At 35.8% G+C, this 17,393-nt stretch overlaps 1 protein-coding gene across 1 annotated transcript in view; it reads left to right on the top strand.

Moving 5' to 3' along the window:
• EEA1 (early endosome antigen 1) overlaps positions 1 to 17,393 on the top strand; it is a gene marked incomplete at its 5' end in the record, with an annotated part of 127,728 nt that overhangs the window by 57,364 nt on the left and 52,971 nt on the right. Inside the window, 2 exons of the mRNA XM_079714243.1 lie at positions 2,851 to 2,967; positions 11,390 to 11,728. Coding sequence (XP_079570369.1) covers positions 2,851 to 2,967; positions 11,390 to 11,728 — 456 coding nt within the window. The remainder of the gene's footprint in view (positions 1 to 2,850; positions 2,968 to 11,389; positions 11,729 to 17,393) is intronic.

The following is a 17,393-nucleotide window of genomic DNA, read 5'->3' as shown; positions in this document are numbered from 1 at the left end:
AATTAAAACGACTCATACTGTGCAGTAGAGAGAGTGAAAGTGTCCTATAATTCACTTCTGTTCCTCCCCTTCCCCATAACTAAAATGTAGCTTTAGGTGTATACTTTTCCCACATCTTTCTTTTTTCCCCCCTTGAGTAAAGTGAAAAATTTTAAATGCTTGCTTTTATATTTTAAAAAATTCTAGTTTAAAAACATATACATATTTAGTGTACGAAGGATACATTATAAAATTATTTATGTTACTGTATCTAAAAGGTATAAGATATAACAAAATAATTTTGGATACATTTGCTTTACATTTTCTTTGTTTAGTTCCTTTTATATGTTGGCATTTATCAGCAAGATAGATACTAGATAGATGTTACACGTGGCTAACTGTATCTTATAAACTTTAATGTGGAATCATGGTATTTTAATGAAATATACTCAAAATTTGCATTTTAGTACACTGTTACTTATTTCTGTTTATTATGTGTGAGATATTCTAGTAATTCCTTTGAAACAGTTAGAAGTAGGGATTTAAATACGATAATTTATTTTCCTGTGTGATAAGTAGGCATTTGTACTACATGATTAAAACATACTAATTTAAAGTGGCTGGATTGTTCCTAATATTTTTATTAATATCCATAATATTGCTAATAGAAAGTGATTCTGAGATTCAAAGTTGTTAGACATAGCAAATTGAAACAAACTTCCAATACCTATATCCATTTCAACGTTACATGACCAGTTCAAGACAGAAAGTGTTTAGGATACACTTTTTACTTGAACACAGTTAAAAACACATGAATATTTAAACATTTTCTTCTTTGAAGTATATATATATATATATATTTAATTTTTTGTGTGTGGTATGCGGGCCTCTCACTGTTATGGCCTCTCCCGCTGCGGAGCACAGGCTCCGGACGCGCCCGCTCAGCGGCCGTGGGTCACGGGCCCAGCCGCTCCGTGGCATGTGGGATCCTCCCAGACCGGGGCACGAACCTGTGTCCCCTGCATCGGCAGGCGGACTCTCAACCACTGCGCCACCAGGGAAGCCCTGAGGTATATTTTATATACATGTTTTCCTTAAAAAATCAGGTCATAAACATATCTCAGACATGCTGTCATTCCCCAAAACATTATTGAAACCTCTTTTTATTGACTTTAAACCAGTTTGGAAAGCACTCAAAAAACTAGTTTCATTAATTTATGGTTATTAAAATAAGCCCAAGTGCTTGATCATTCAGTTCAGTTACCTTGTTTACTAGTTTCTAAAACTTTATACCTGCATCCATTATCCTTATACCTTCATCCACAGTGGATTTGGTTTTATTATAATGAGAATCCTTTAACAAAAAAAAAAGGGCCACAGGGCTTCCCTGGTGGCGCAGTGGTTGAGAGTCCGCCTGCCGATGCAGGGGACACGGGTTCGTGCCCTGGTCCAGGAGGATCCCACATGCCGCGGAGCGGCTGGGCCCGTGACCCATGGCCGCTGAGCCTGCGCGTCCGGAGCCTGTGCTCTGCAACGGGAGAGGCCACAACAGTGAGAGGCCTGCGTAGTGCAAAACAAAAACAAAAAAGGGCCACACATTCTGGAAGCCTTTCCAAAAGAAGTAGCAAAAGATCACTTGGCATTATTGTCACAATAAATTAGTAGCCTTCTAAGATTTTTTCCTTGAAGATGAAAATACTCACTTGTAATATATGATATATGTAACTGCCAACGTGTTCATTTAAAAAAATTAAGAAATTTATTGTATTCATATTATAGTTTATTTATTGATGAAGAATATAGGCAATGAAAATAATCGTAACGTTAAGAATGTAAAAAGTAAAGCCAGTAAGCAGTATTAGAAATGTAAAAGTTCTGTTAATATCACTTGTAGGAAACCATACTTAAAAGGCAGTACTTAGTCTCTCTCTAGTGCTTGAAGCTTTCATGTATCGGAAGCTTGTATTTCCAGGCTCTTTGCTTATCTTTCTCTTACCTTATTTATTAAACAATTAAACCATTGTTTTCATAGTAGACATTAATTTTCATTTAAACAATATTAAATGCATTAAAGCAAATTCATACCCAGCTATTCTTCATGATCATAGAGTGATCCAGGTTAATAAAACTATATATAGCTTCTGTTTGATAACTTCTTTGGACAAATACTTTCCATTACAGTCCAAAATGTGATTCACCACTTTCAAAGGTAATTCTATGTTGGATGTTGCATTTAACATGATTTTGAAGTAAAAAAAAAAAAAGGCTGTGCACAGAAACTGGGAGAAAATATAGGCATAACTTGCATATCCTTTTTATTTATTTATTTATTTTTATTTTTATATTTTTTTGCGGTACGCGGGCCTCTCACTGTTGTGGCCTCTCCCGTTGTGGAGCACAGGCTCCGGACACGCAGGCTCAGTGGCCATGACTCACGGGCCCAGCCGCTTCGTGGCATGTGGGATCTTCCCAGACCGAGGCACGGACCCATGTCCGCTGCATCGGCAGGCGGACTCTCAACCACTGCACCACCAGGGAAGCCCGCATATCCTTTTTAAATTCAGGAGGATTAAAGTATAGAATTTACAGCCAGTAAATTCAAGTTTGCAGTTTGGTGCTTACTTCAGACACATGTCAACTTTTCATTTCATGTATTATTAAATAAATGAAGTATATTTTGGATAAATTTTAAAAATTAATTTTCAGCCAGAAAAGATGTAGGGCTGGTAAGATAAAGAATCGGGTTGAAATTTCCGAGTTATTTCAGTTCAACAACAATGACAAAAATCTATGTAATCTGAAAACCTTTGGATGCTTCCATTTCCTTTTTCATTTTAGTTTGCTCTAATTTTTTTTTTTTTTTCCTTTTAGGCCACAATAAACCAGCTGAGGAGTGAACTTGCCAAAGGCCCCCAGGAAGTTGCTGTGTATGTGCAGGAACTACAAAAACTTAAAAGTTCCGTTCATGAATTAACACAAAAAAATCAGGTAAGAGTTTAAAAACTACATATAATGGTGAATTGATTTTATAGATCTTAAACTTCAATCTTGTGTATGTTATTTATATATTGGCACAGTACAGTATGACTTGTTCTGTGTGGGTTTTTTTTTTTTAAGTGTTATTTACATTCACATTGTTATGCAACCAATTTCAGAAGTCTTTTCATCTTGCAAAACTACAACTCAACACTCACTAAACAGCTCCCCATTCACTGTCTCCCCTGCCCCAAACCCCTTCTACTTTCTATATCTATTAATTTCCTATTCTAAGTAACTCATGTGAGTGGAATCATACAGTATTTCTCTTGTTGTGTTTGGCTTATTCCACATAGGATAATGTCCTCAAGGTTCATTCATGTTCCTGCCTTTTTAAGGTTCTATAATATTGTATGTATATATTGTATTATCTAGCATCTGTTGCTTCCTTCTTTTGGCTAGTTCTATTGTCAATAGTGCTGCTTTCAACATGGGTATACAAATATCTATTTGTGATCCTGCTTTCTTTTTTTTTTTGGGTAGATACCCAGAATTGGAATTGCTGGATCGTACTGGTAATTCTATGTTCAGTTTTTTGAAGACATCACCATACTGTTTTCCATAGTGGCTGAATCGTTTTAAATTCCCATCAACAGTGCACAGGGATTCAACAGTTTCTTCACATCCTTGCCAACATTTGTTATTTTCTGTGATTTTTATTTCTGTTTTTTTGAGTGTTAAGGTGGTATCTCCTCATGGTTGATTTGCATTTCCCTAATGATTAGGAGGTTGATCATCTTTTCATATGCTTGTTGGCTATGTAATTTTCTTTGGATTGTTTGTGTTTTTGTGTTGAATTGTAGGAATTCTTTATATGTTTTTGATATTAACCCCTTATCAGATATATGATTTGCAAATATTTCCTCTTAGGTTGCCTTTTCACTCTGTTGATTGTGTCTTTTTATAAAGGAAAAACTCTCCTGTGTGTCTCTACTCTCAATACTGTACTGCACCTTCACTTCTGACATCAGATGTGAGGGTGTTCCGTATATTAACAGTTCTCAACACCAGCTGGGTGTCCTACAGTTTAGCTCAGTTCTTACACTGCTTACCTGGAGCTAGCATCAGATTCCACAGATGAAGGGTGCAGTCCTGCAGGGCTGCCTGAGCACCCCAACCCCACCTCCGCCACACATCCCAATTCAGACACCAATTGAAAGTCCAGCTTGTTACTTGTACTTCTGACCAACTGGCTATAAATGGGAGGTTCCCAATCCCCTGCCTTCGGTGTGATTAATTTGCTAGAGTAACTCACAGAATTTGGGAAGACATTTTACTTACTAGATTACTGGCTTATTATAGATGACCATAACATAAGAACAGTGAGATGGAAGAGATGCATAGGGTGAGATATGTGTGAAAGGGTTTGAAACTTCCATGCTTTCTCTGGGTGCTCTCCACGTGTTCACCAACTCAGAGTCTCTCAAAACCCTTTCCTTCCTACACGGATATGATTGATTAAATCATTGACCACTGATGATTAATTCAACCTTTAGCCCCTTTAGCCCCTCTTCCCTCCCTGGAGGTCAGGGTGGGACTGAAAGTTCTAACCCTTTCTTCAAGGTTGGTTCCCCTGGCAACCAACCCCCATCCTTAGGGCTTTCTAAAAAATCACCTCATTAATACGAACTCATAGGTGGTTGAAAGGGGCTTGTTAGGAATAACAAAGGATATCTTTATTGCTCTTATCACATAGGGAATTCCTGGGGCTTTAGGTGCCTGGTTCCAGAAATGGGGACCAAGACCAAATGTATATTTTACAGTATCACACCTTTGATGCACAGAAGTTTTAAATTTGAGAGAATTCAGTTTATCAATTTTTTTTTGTTGTTGCTATGCTTTTGGTGCCATATCCAAGAAATCATTGCTAAGTTCAGCGTCATGAAGCTTTTCACCTATGTTTTCTTCTAATAGTTTTATAGTTTTAGGTCTTTGACTCATTTTGAATTAATTTTTTTATAGTGTAAGGTAAGGGTCCAGTTTCATTCTTTTGCATATGGAAATCCAGTTTTCCCAGCACCATTTGTTGAAAGGACTGTCCTTTTCCTATTGAAAGTCCTGGAGCCCTTGTTGAAAATCATTTGACCATGTACATGAGTGTTTATTTCTGGGCTCTCTAGTCGTCCTCTGTTGGTCTATATGTCTTTCTTTATGCCAGTGCCACATTGTTTTGACTACTGTATGTTTCAATAAGTTCTGAAATCAGAAAGTATGAGACCTCCAACTTTGTTCTTATTCTGTATTCTGTAATGTTAATATTTTCCGCCTTGGTTCTTTAAAGATGAGCAACAGATAATATTTAGTTTTGGGATAGGTCAGGTATTGGTATCAATACTTTTTTTTCTCCATGTCTTTACTTTTTTGGTGGTGGAGGAATAGGAAGTTATTAAATCTTTTTACTCAAAGGTATGGTGAATTTGTTGGCTTTGCTTTAATGACTTACTTAATTCTCATGTGCTTTTACATTTAATCTGTTGTGATGTGTTTGAAGCGTGTGAAGAAAATTTAGTCTCACAGATGTGTAGTTGGAAAAGGGAGGACTATCTTAATAGCCTTTTCAGATAATTGTAGCTATTTTTATTTGATATTATACTGAAACTAAAGTATAGTTTCTCAAAAGTTAATTACAGTGTAGAATCTGAAACCATAGTAATGCAGTTTTTGTACTTTGTAACAATAAAATTTTTTCCTCTGTCTTGCCTTTTGAATGGGTCTTTCCTGTGCATGATTTTGTAACATTATGCATTAGTCATGTGGAAAATATTGGTTCACTGAGTTATGCAGATTTTTTCCCCCAATATTGACACATTTCATTGTACAATATAAAACTAATCACATTTGTCAATATCACCATCAATCTTAGAATACTTTATAGCTATGAGGAAGTGTCAAGCTCATGGTGGTGGGTACAAGTTTTCGAAAATTCTGAGCTTCATTTGGAAGCTTGAATTTTATCATTGGCAACCAATACTATCAGTTCTATCCTTTGAAGTGACAGATTTTCTTCCTCCCCAAATCTGAATAGTCATAGTTTGTCTGTCATTCTTAAAAATGGTGTTTCATGGAAAAAAGCAACTAGCTCAGTTTATAATTCAATCACATAAATGCTCTTCTGTATGACAGTTATATTATTTGGTATGCAGCAGAAGTGACCCAAATATACTTCCTATTTTTTCACAGTTTTTCTTTTTTCTTGCTATTTCAAATATTGTGGCTATGAATATTCACATACAAATCTCATGCATTTGTGTAAGAATTTCTCTGTTACGTAGTCTCACGTGAAATTGCTGGGTTATAGGCTATATACATAATCAAATTTACTAGATGATCCCGAACTATTTTCCAGAGTAATTATACCAGTTTACCATTGTCCATTTTTCTGTATACTCCTGGTGCTGACTGGTTTTTAAAATTTAATCTTTTTTAAGTTTTATGAAAACCTCTGTGTCTCCCTACCCCCTTTTTTCCCCTCCTGTCAAGCTATATGTAGAAAACTTCCACATATACTCTAGTTTTATCTTTGTTCCTCAGTTTGATTTTTAATTTCTTTGAGCTCAGAGTTGACCTTCTACCTCTTGGAAATTTACCAGAGGTGTACACACAACGGATGTTTATGTTTATGTTCAGTGTAATTTATTTTGTATTTTTGAAACATTAAACTATTAATAAGGGCTAATGAAGCACAGATTGTGTGTGTATATATATATATATATATATATTCACACATGCATATATACATTCACACTATTAAAGGAAGTACTATGTTTTTTTTTATGAATAATACATGGACTCAAGACGGTTTAGTGTGGTAAAATTAGGATATTTTTGATTAGGGAATAATAGGATTTTCTACTAATCTTAATAATCTTTACATAAGTAAGACTTCAAAATTTTTTTCAAAGTGTTTTCCTGTTTAGGATTTTTTCCACTGGTTAGAGCAAGCACACATGTGCATCTACCTTTTTTTTATTATCCTTGCTCCGCCACCTCTCCTCACCCAAGTCCTTGGCAAAAACCATGGTTGTTGACAGTGGTGATATCCAAGTGTTATGAATTTGGAAATCTCTGTGCCTGGTCTTTTGAAGGCTATTAATGAAATGCCTTGGGCAGCTTTTGTGGGTCATAGGCAGCATCAAGGTGGATAGATAACATTATAAAATATAATGAATTGAAAAAATAGTTACTTTTGTGTTAATGTCAAGATTTTCAGCATTAAACCAGTGTTTTTTAATCACTGGCTTTGAAAACTTAAAAACAAGCCAGGAATCTTGAAGAAATTTCCTTTTTGGTTTCTAATAAGAATCATATGCTGACATTTAAACAAAATCCTGCAGCTCAATTTAATTAACTATTTCCATATAAATTCTGAACAAAATCATATGCTTATTTAAAGCTACTAATATGATCAATATAGGTCATTGTAAGAGACTGAGTTATTTTTTAGGTCTCACCTCTTACCCATTTTCCATCCTTCATTGCTCTCCGCTTTCCCACAGTCTCAGTGTTAAGATGTTCATAGGCCAAAGCAGAAGCCAGATATGGCAAGTAGTTGTATTGCTGTGTATTACCACTGTATTGCAAAGTGGTATATTGAGGTGAACAGCATAGTACAGTGGTGAAAGGCATGTTTAAATCCCAGCTTTGTCACTGACTGGCTGTAACCCAGAGCCTCTCAAAGTCTCTTTCCTCTTCTGCTAAGAAGTACTGTTATACTTATTTGCCTCTTAGGATTGATATGAGTATTAAAAAAATTAATAGATGTTGATGTGCTTAGACCACTGCCTGGCTTAGAGTAAGCACCTCAGTGAATGTTTGTTGTTACTGTTTTTTTTTTTTTCGGTACACGGGCCTCTCACTGTTGTGGCCTCTCCCGTTGCGGAGCACAGGCTCCGGACGCGCAGGCTCAGCGGCCATGGGTCACGGGCCCAGCCGCTCCGCGGCATGTGGGATCTTCCCGGACTGGGGCACGAACCCGTGTCCCCTGCATTGGCAGGCGGACTCTCAACCACTGTGCCACCAGGGAAGCCCTGTTGTTACTGTTTTTATTTACTGTAAGTTTTGTGATGCAGAGTTGAGTCAGGACCAAGGTGGATGTTTTCCTAACTTACTACCTAGTAAATCAGGAAAGACTCTTGTTGAAGACATAACTTTTTAGCTTACTCTTGTTTTTTTTTTTTTTTTTAAATTAAATAATTAATTAATTTTTGGCTGTGTTGGGTCGTCGTTGCTGTGTGTGGGCTTTCTCTAGTTGTGGTGCACGGTGTCTGCTCTTTGTTGCGGTGCACGGGCTTCTCACTGAGGTGGCTTCTGGTTGCGGAGCACGGGCTCTTGGAGCGCAATCTCAGTAGTGGCGCACGGGCGCGGGCGTAGTTGCTCCGCAGCATGTGGGAGCTTCCTGCACCAGGGATTGAACCCATGTCCCCTGAATTGGCAGGCGGATTCTTAACCACTGCACCACTAGGGAAGTCCCTTTAGCTTAGTCTTTAAGGATGCTTAGGAGCATGTCACATGGCAGAGGGCTTAATGGCATTTCATTTTGAGAGCTAGATACAGAAGGCATGGGGACATGTAAGAGCACAAAATATAAGATGTTGGATAGATACAAGTAGTTCAGTTTGTTCTTTCTCACAAAGCTGTTTCGAGGAACAAACGAGATGAGATCCTTGAGACCACTTTGTAAGCTATCAAGCAATAAAAAATGCCATTGTTTTTGCATTTCTTCTCATTACCTGGGCTAGTAACAAGTGAATAACAGAGTCTAATACAGGGAAATTGTCTCTGTAAGGAAATATGTTGAAAGAACAATTGGTGAGGAAGTCAAAAGAGGACTGGACATTCGGAAGGAAAGAATTTTGCTTACTAAAATGATAATTATGTTATGAGTTAAGCTTGACATTCATTTTATAATTTAAACTTGAATAGTGTATGCTTTGGGAAGCCTGAATTGACTCATGGAGTGTCTGAATTGTGTTGTGAAAACTTTATTGGACTTAGAGTCATCATATGTGACTCTGCTACCTGGCCAAGTCATATCAGGTTCTTTCAGCTTTAGCTTCTTCATCCACAGAATGGGGATGATAATGTCTATAACATCTTTTGTTGTAAGGATTAATATGGAGAAGTGAAAATGCAATTACTGTTTTCTTTAATGGATTCTACTGTACTTAAAAAAATCAATCTTCAAAAACCATATATTCACTAGACTTTTTGCTTCAGATTCCATGAGAAGACCATAATAAGGATAAACAGTTTGTGATACTAGATATAGTAAGCCTTTTGCATATAAAAAAATATATAATGTGAGTGGATTAGGTTATTTAAAAAGAAAGTGTTTTAGGTTCTTTTAAATAAAATTTAATTATCTCATCTGTGCAATAAAGCAGGAATATTTTGATTAATTTTTTAGGATAAGTGAATTTTAAAGTGAATGGTTGTAATGTATTTTTGCTTCTTAAAGAGTAAAGCTGTCTGAGGGGTCCTTTATGTATAGAACTAGTAGGATTACTTGGGCACTTTATGAGTAAGCCTATGAGGAAGGCTCACTACCTCACTACTAGACTTAATTTTTGTAGCATGTTTTAAAATTATATCCCACCCAAGTATTTGTGAGCATGGTTGCATTCATAAAATTTAGTAACTTAGAATTTTCTTTGAAAAGATGCAAGGCATTTATAATGATCAATGAATAGACTTAATTTAGCTTATGAATTCTAAAATAAATACTATTTTCTTAAAAGAAAAAGTATGAAATCAAGTCAAGAAAGGTGTGGAGTTACTAACGAGTAAGACAAAAAAATGTTTATAAAAAGAGAACTTTCCTAACAAGTAGTTTGACTCAAAATTATTATTTTTTTCTCTAGTCTTTTGGCTCTACCTCTTTTGTTCTGTGTCTGTTGGTCAGTCAAGACACATTTCTTTGCTAATTTTGCTGAAAACTTCCGGGTGCTCTTTTTACTTTGTCTCCCACTTTGTCTTTCTTACATATACTGATATCTTTTTGACACTGCTTTTTCTATAGTATATTTATACTTGGTAATTTACATTAATGAACTTTTTCTCAGACACGTGTTTAAGCACCATTACTGCTGCCTTTCCCACTCTATTATCTAAACTTATTACTCCCCTGTGTCCCCTCTTGCAACTTGTTTGTCTTTTCGTTTGTGTCTTTTTGTATAGAGCAGATAGCATGAGTCATGTATATATACCTTGTTCTTAACTCCTCTCACTACTTTACCAAATTCAAACTTTGTTTTCAGGTGATTTTAACTTACTAGTTAGCCCCACCTGACTTTGCTCTTTTCATTTAAAAAAAAATTGTGCACTTGAGAAATTTAACACAGCTTTTGTATTAATCTATGTTTGTTTGTGCATTATGTTTTAACTTAGAAAAAAATTTTTAAATGTGTTTCATTTAGATTATAGTCTGTTTAAAGGCCAGAAGTTTTGCTTGCCCTCCACTATTTCTGTATTATCCCCTTCTAGCACACTGTATATAAAAATGAGTATAATAAATGTCCATGATTGACTCATCAGGTGCTTATAGTGGCTTCTTTTCCTGGCTATCTTTCTTACAGAGTTGAGTCAAAATTCTGATCCGTATCTTGTGTGTAAATATCTTGACTAAAAATGTTCAATATTAGTAGTAAAAACTCCACTGAGCCTAGACTTTAACATTTGATTAGGCTGGTTGATCCAGATCTTTGATTGGAGGTGTCATTTTTATATTTTGTACTTGATAGCATTGAGTAAAATAACAAATATAAGGCAGGTAAGTGATATTTTTAGATCACTGTTTTACACACCTAGAAAGAAATTTGAGTAAGTCTTAAACTTGTGACTCTTAAAAATGATGTTTGTCAAGAAGAGCAAAAATGAGGAATCAGTAGAATCAGGCATACTAGAGCAGTAAATGGTATTGTTATTGCTAAAGCTCTTACCAATTATGAAATTGCAAAGCCAAAAATCAGAATTACCATATTGTTACTTAAAGTAATTTTTGATAATAGAGGGGTAGTTTCAATTTTTAACTCAAATGGGAGATTATAAATATGTTGCATAGCCTAAAGAATCTAGTTAGTAGATTTTAGTGTTTTCATTTTATGTCAAAATTTTGTTGGTAATTCTTAAATTATATTAATTTATATTAATAGAGCTTAGTCAAGTAGACCAGTAATAAAATCATAAGTTAGTATATAACAATTTAATTCTTCTCTATTAAAATATTTTTACTGTTTATATTATAATATTTACTAAAACATTTAGTAGGAAATGATATTGCTCTAAAGATTATTTGAATAATTAGAATAATTAAAAATATTAGGAAAGGAAAAGAAAATATTAGGAAAAGAAAAAAATTGTTAAATTGTTATTTCAGAACTTGACTGAAAAGTTGCAGAAGAAAGAACTGGACTATACTCAGTTAGAGGAGAAACATAATGAAGAATGTATGAGTAAAAAGAATATACAAGCAAGCCTTCATCAAAAAGACCTAGATTGTCAACAGCTTCAGTCAAGGTTATCTGCATCTGAAACCTCACTGCAGAGAATACAGGCAGAGCTAGGTGAAAAGGGAGAGGCTACTCAGAAGCTCAAAGAAGAATTATCAGAAGTGGAGACCAAGTACCAGCATCTTAAGGCAGAGTTTAAACAGCTACAACAACAGAGAGAAGAAAAGGAACAGCATGGATTACAACTCCAAAGTGAAATTAATCAAGTAAGAGCTGTTAACTTTTATTTATTGTAATTCCCCCTATGGTTTCTTCTTAGTGTGTTTGATGGTTGTTTGATCATAATATAATTCATTAAAAAAGTTGTCATTTAAAAAAAATAACTCTTAATTTTCACAACCTGTAGTATTGAGTCAGATCTCATTTCTGTTAATTTCAATTTCCCTTAAAATGATAGTATCTATCATATAGTACTATTGTGAAGTGTTTATGAATTAATACATATAAATTGCTTAGAATGGTACCTGGTGCATGGTAGGTACTCAGCAGATATTAGCTATTATAACAATTCAAATTGTTGATCATTCTTTTATTTAAAAATTCTTATCTTTTTTCTTTGCTTGTTACTAAATTTTAAAAATATAATTACTGTTAAACCAATAATATAAAAATTAGATATTTTAAAAGAAGAAAACAAATTAGTCCTAACAACTATTTTTTATAGGTAAATAATATCTATCAGAAGAAGTTTCATGGAAGTTTTGACTTTGCCATTAACTTAATTTCTGAATTCTCTATTCTAATTATTTCTTATAGGTAACATTAAAGTTGGTAGACAAATGGAAATTTGCGGGAGATTAAAGTCCTCAGCCACTTTTTTTTTTGATAATTTTCAACGATTTTCATTTATAGGGCAGTGATACTTGGCTTTTGTGGCATCAGTCCTCTGTCTTCTTAGCCTGAGATACTCTTCCTATTTCTCTTCTCCCTGATAAATACAACTTACTCCACTTGTCACTTTTCCAGAAATCTTTTTCTGCATATTGCCACTTCTCACCACCACCCCCTCCAGAGATGGCTTAAGCATTTACATATCTTGATTGTTTTACTTATCACAGTATAGTATATTATCATAACTTATGTATCCTTCTTCACTAGACTCTGAACTCTTCAGGTGCAGAGACAATGTCTTATTCATTTTTTATCCCAACTACCTGGCATTTTGCTTATTAATCAGCAGATGTTTTAGTAAGTAAGTGAATGAACAAATGCAGGCATTCATAATCGAAGGAAACAGAGGCTTGGGGATATCAATGAATAACTTAGATATTTGCCTTTCAGTTCAAATGAACAAATGGGGCATTTATGGTTTCTAAAAGACACTATACCTTGTTTATTAGGAGATACAGAAATGAAAAAGGAAGCAGTACCTACCTTAAATGATTATGTAAATCTCATTGAGGATGAGGCAAGTACTATCCTATACCAATGAATGTGAGAATTAAAATAAAATGATCTCATATACCATGGGAATTTGGAAGAGTTCCTCTCCTGTTTTCTCCCCCCCCCATAGTACTTCATATTGTATAATTATTTTGTCCTGTTAATGTGATCAAGAAAAGCTTTGTGTGAGAGAGAGGTGGTGCTTGAAATTGTAAATATTGGATGGGTTTCGACAAGTAGCAGTTTGAAGGCAGGAGGGTCTTCCAGGCAGAAAGGTAAACTAGAGGCAGGGAAGTATTACAAGAACCGGGGAGGGACATGCATTTGCTCTGAGGATAGGGTATGTGTAATAGTAGTGGACTATTTTGAATCCAAAGAGCAGTTGGAAGTTCATTATGCAGACTTTTGAATAGCAGGCTGAGGAATTTGGGTTTCATTTGGCTGTCAGTGGGTGGAGGGGCATCAGGAATTTTTGAGAACCTACTCAAACAATATTTTTATTCCAAGACTTGAATGTACCTAATTATTTGGTTTAGTCACAATTCTGTACAAAATAAAGAGGTTGTACTGAAGACCTTGAAGTGATACCATTTATCTTCTCTTCAGCATGCTGTCTGGATTCTACCTTCAAAGCATGACTCAGATCTGTCCACTTCTCTTCATCTGTACTGCTACCACCCTTAATCTCAGCTGCTGCTATTGCTCACCTGGGCTACTGTTAGCCTTTTTACAGGTTTCCTTTTTCTAGAGACCTCCTTAGTCTATTCTCCGTATGGAAGCCAGAGGCCTTGTTTTAAAATGTGAAGGATATCACTTTATTCCTCTGCTTAACAACCTCAGTGGCTTTGCTTACACTTTGAATTGAATCCAAATATCTTACTTGGTCATGCAAGCACTTGTGTGTAGTATGGTCCACACTATGTCTGTTTTCAAGCTTGTCTCCAACATGTGAAGCAGCCATACTGATCTCCTTTCAGTTCCTCAAACACTCCCAACACTTCAAAGTACTTTCTTGCCTTAGGTCCTTTGCCCATGTTTTTTGCTTAGAGTGTTCTTGATTTCAGTTCTTCATAAGGCTTGCTCAGGTATTGTTTCCTCAATAAAGCTTTTCTGGACCACTCTATTTCAGTAGCTTATTTTCCATTTATTCTGTACCCTACTTTATTCCAGCAAGCTTCTTCTTTATAATACTTTATATTGTATAGTTAGTTTACTTGCATATTATCTACCATTCCCTTTGGACAGTGAGCTGCTTAATTTGAGGAATCTGTTTTATTCTGTACTCTATCAGCCTCTATACTTAGAGCTTTCAGTAAGTATTTATTGGAAGAATGGAAGTGAACCTCACCTTAAACCTTCTTTCAGCGTCCTTAAGGAGTGTAGGGATGAACTGGGTTTGTTTTGCTCTCCACTGTATCCTCAGCTCCCATATCAGTGCTGACAAAAATAGATAGCTGTCAATTGTCAACAAAGGACTTGAAAACAAAGTACCCCATATTCTTCATATTTGTGTTTGTGAGCACTTTTAAAATAGCCACAGATGTGCAGATAATGATGTTATGTAATTAAACAATTAATCATCAATTTACTTTTTTTAATTTTTAAAAAATTTTATACAATTTTTAAAGGTTTGTTTTTCTTTACAGTTATCATGAAATATTGGCTGTATTCCTCATGTTGTACAGTATGTCCCTGAGCCTGTCTAACCCAGTAGTTTGTACCTCCCACTCCCCAACCCATGTATCCAACTTAATTTTAAAAAATTATCTAACATGCCATCTCAAATAGCATAGTGGTTTATGAGTGTGGATTTAAGAGCCAGCTTTCTGAGTTCCAGTTCTGTGGCCTACAAGCTGTGTGAGCTTGGACAAGTTATTTAATTTGTACCTCAGTTTGCTCATCTATCAAAAAGAGGATAAGAATGGAACTGTCTTCATAGGGTTATTATAAGGATTAAATTAGTTAATATTTGTGAAGCATTTGGAATAGGGCCTGGCACTTAGCAAACATTAATTGGAACTTAATGAATAAAGAATTGTGTATATAAGTTTACAAAACTAAATTTCTCAGAGAACATATACATGTATGTATATCTCAAAATGTAACTTTAGGATAGACCATTCTATTAATAATTCCAGGATGCATTATTTTTGCTCTTAGTTTATCCTTTTTTTTCCTTAATATATTTACTGTAAAATGGTATAGGCATTATGGCTTAAGGGATTTTGGCCTGCTTACACCCTTGGGCAGCTTTGATTTGAGATTCATCTCTTTATTAAGGATCAGGGATTTATCAGGATTGTACAGTAAAGAATGACAGTTATTTATAATATATAATATCTCTTTCTTCACCCCTTTAGTAAATCTTCGCTTCAGAGCAACAGTTATCTATATTTAATAAAAAATTTTTACTGGAGTATAGTCGACCCACGATACCATGTCAGTTCCAGGTGCACAGAAAAGTGAATCAGCCGCACACATCCACACATTTCTAGACTCCTTTCCCATATAGGCCACCAGAGGAGTGTTGAGTAGAGGTCCCCATGCTACACAGTAGCTCCTCACTAGCCATCCATTCCATATATAGTAGTGTGTACATGTCAATCGCAATCTCCCAATTTATTCCACCCCGCCCCCCGCCTCACCCTCTGGGAACCATAAGTTTGTTTTCTACATCCAGAGCAACACTTATCTTTAATTTGGTGGTTCTTCACTCTGTCTGCACACCAGAATCACCTGGGGAAGTTTAAGAAATTACCAATATCAAGGCCTCACCCTCCACTCAGTTATGCCATAATCTCTGGCATAGGCCTGGGCATTGGTGTATTTAAATGTTTCCCCTGTGATTGTACTGTGTAGTTGAGATTGAAAACTGCTGCTTTTTAAAGTGTTGCTTTTTGGCAAATTATTCCTGAAACTAAATATCATCTGATTCTTGTTATGAAAACATGGATTTCTGGGCTTTAGCTCAAATATACTAAATCTAAACTTCTAGGGGAGAAGTCTGATTATCTTTGTGTTGATAACGATCTTGGGGCTTCCCTGGTGGCGCAGTGGTTGAGAGTCTGCCTGCCGATGCAGGGGACATGGGTTCGTGCCCCGGTCCGGGAAGATCCCACATGCCGTGGAGCGGCTGGGCCCGTGAGCCATGGCCGCTGAGCCTGCGCGTCCGGAGCCTGTGCTCCGTAACGGGAGAGGCCACAACAGTGAGAGGCCCGCGTACCGCAAAAAAAAAAAAGATATTGGGTGATTCTTATCCAACAAGTTCAGGAACTAGACGTAGGTGATGCCTGTCTGTAAGAGATCAAGCACTTAGATGCTTGAAATATGAATTTACTTCGAAGGCCTCCTTTGCTTTCACGTACCAGGATTGGATCTACTTCTTGTAGTGAGAAGGAGAGGGTTTGGGTAGTTACTACAGTGCTAATTCACTGCACTTTAAGAAGAAGAAGAAAACGGAGAGATGTCAGGGTGCTGGCTTAGGACAAGAGTAAAATAAATGTCTTTTCTTAAACTGTTACTGATTCCTGTTTTAGTTAGATTGAAGCATGCTTTACTTTAGAAATCCACTTTGGTTTTCTTTATTGAGGATAGGATATATTTTGACAGCTGCAGGTTGCTTCATAACATAAGAAGATAGTGGGTGTACACTCTTCTGATAGAACTTTATTTTTTCCTTGCCAACTGTGAATTTTTACGGAGAAATATGCAAGTGTAGAGCATATAAGTGTATATATGACACAAAGGCTATAGACCCTTAATATTTTCAGATTTAACGTGAATGGGTTTGATTGAAAGCAATTGTATAGAATGCTTGTTATTAATTTCCAGTTTTCCTGAGGCACATGCTGAGATTTGATTTAATGTGTTATGAAGCTGGGGTGTAGAAGTACTCTTAGTGTGTAAGCCTTGCCGAATGTCTTGCATTTTTATCTCTATGCCACTCTTTTCTTGTTCTGTAGTCCCAGCACTTGTGCAGTAATTCTTCTAAAATTAATGCAAACTTTTTTTTTTAATGGACCCACCCCCAGCCAATCCCACAAGAGAAACCAGCTGTTATTTCTGGTAGTATTAGCGAAAATAAGGAATTTGAGAAAGTGATAGTTCTAGCTCCAAGACAGATTTCTCCTTTAGTTTTAGCTAGGTGGCAATTTTAAAGTTAATGAATGAGAATCACCTAATATTTTAAGAAACTATTCTTTCCTCTATTTTATTTAGAAATTGTGTGCCAGTTTGAGGACTTGAGAATGCTTTGTGCTCTATTCAGTACCCAAATGTAAGAAGTCAGTTGTGGTGGTTCATAATTATGGGAAAACTACAAGAATCACTTTGGGATTCTAAAAACTACAGTGGAATAGGTCTGAATGTGCCTTAAGTGTCTTAATTTTTAAGTTTTGTTTTATTTAAGTTCCTCAAGTGATTACAACACATATCTAAACAAGAGCCTCAGGCTTGCAGGTTTTTGTTTTTTTTTTTTTTTTTTTTTAA

The sequence above is a fragment of the Hyperoodon ampullatus genome (genome assembly GCF_949752795.1).
Source record: "Hyperoodon ampullatus genome assembly, chromosome: 11".
Taxonomy (NCBI): Eukaryota; Metazoa; Chordata; class Mammalia; order Artiodactyla; family Ziphiidae; genus Hyperoodon; species Hyperoodon ampullatus.
The sequence above is the reverse complement of the archived record's forward strand: the minus strand, read 5'-3'. Positions and strand labels throughout refer to the sequence as shown.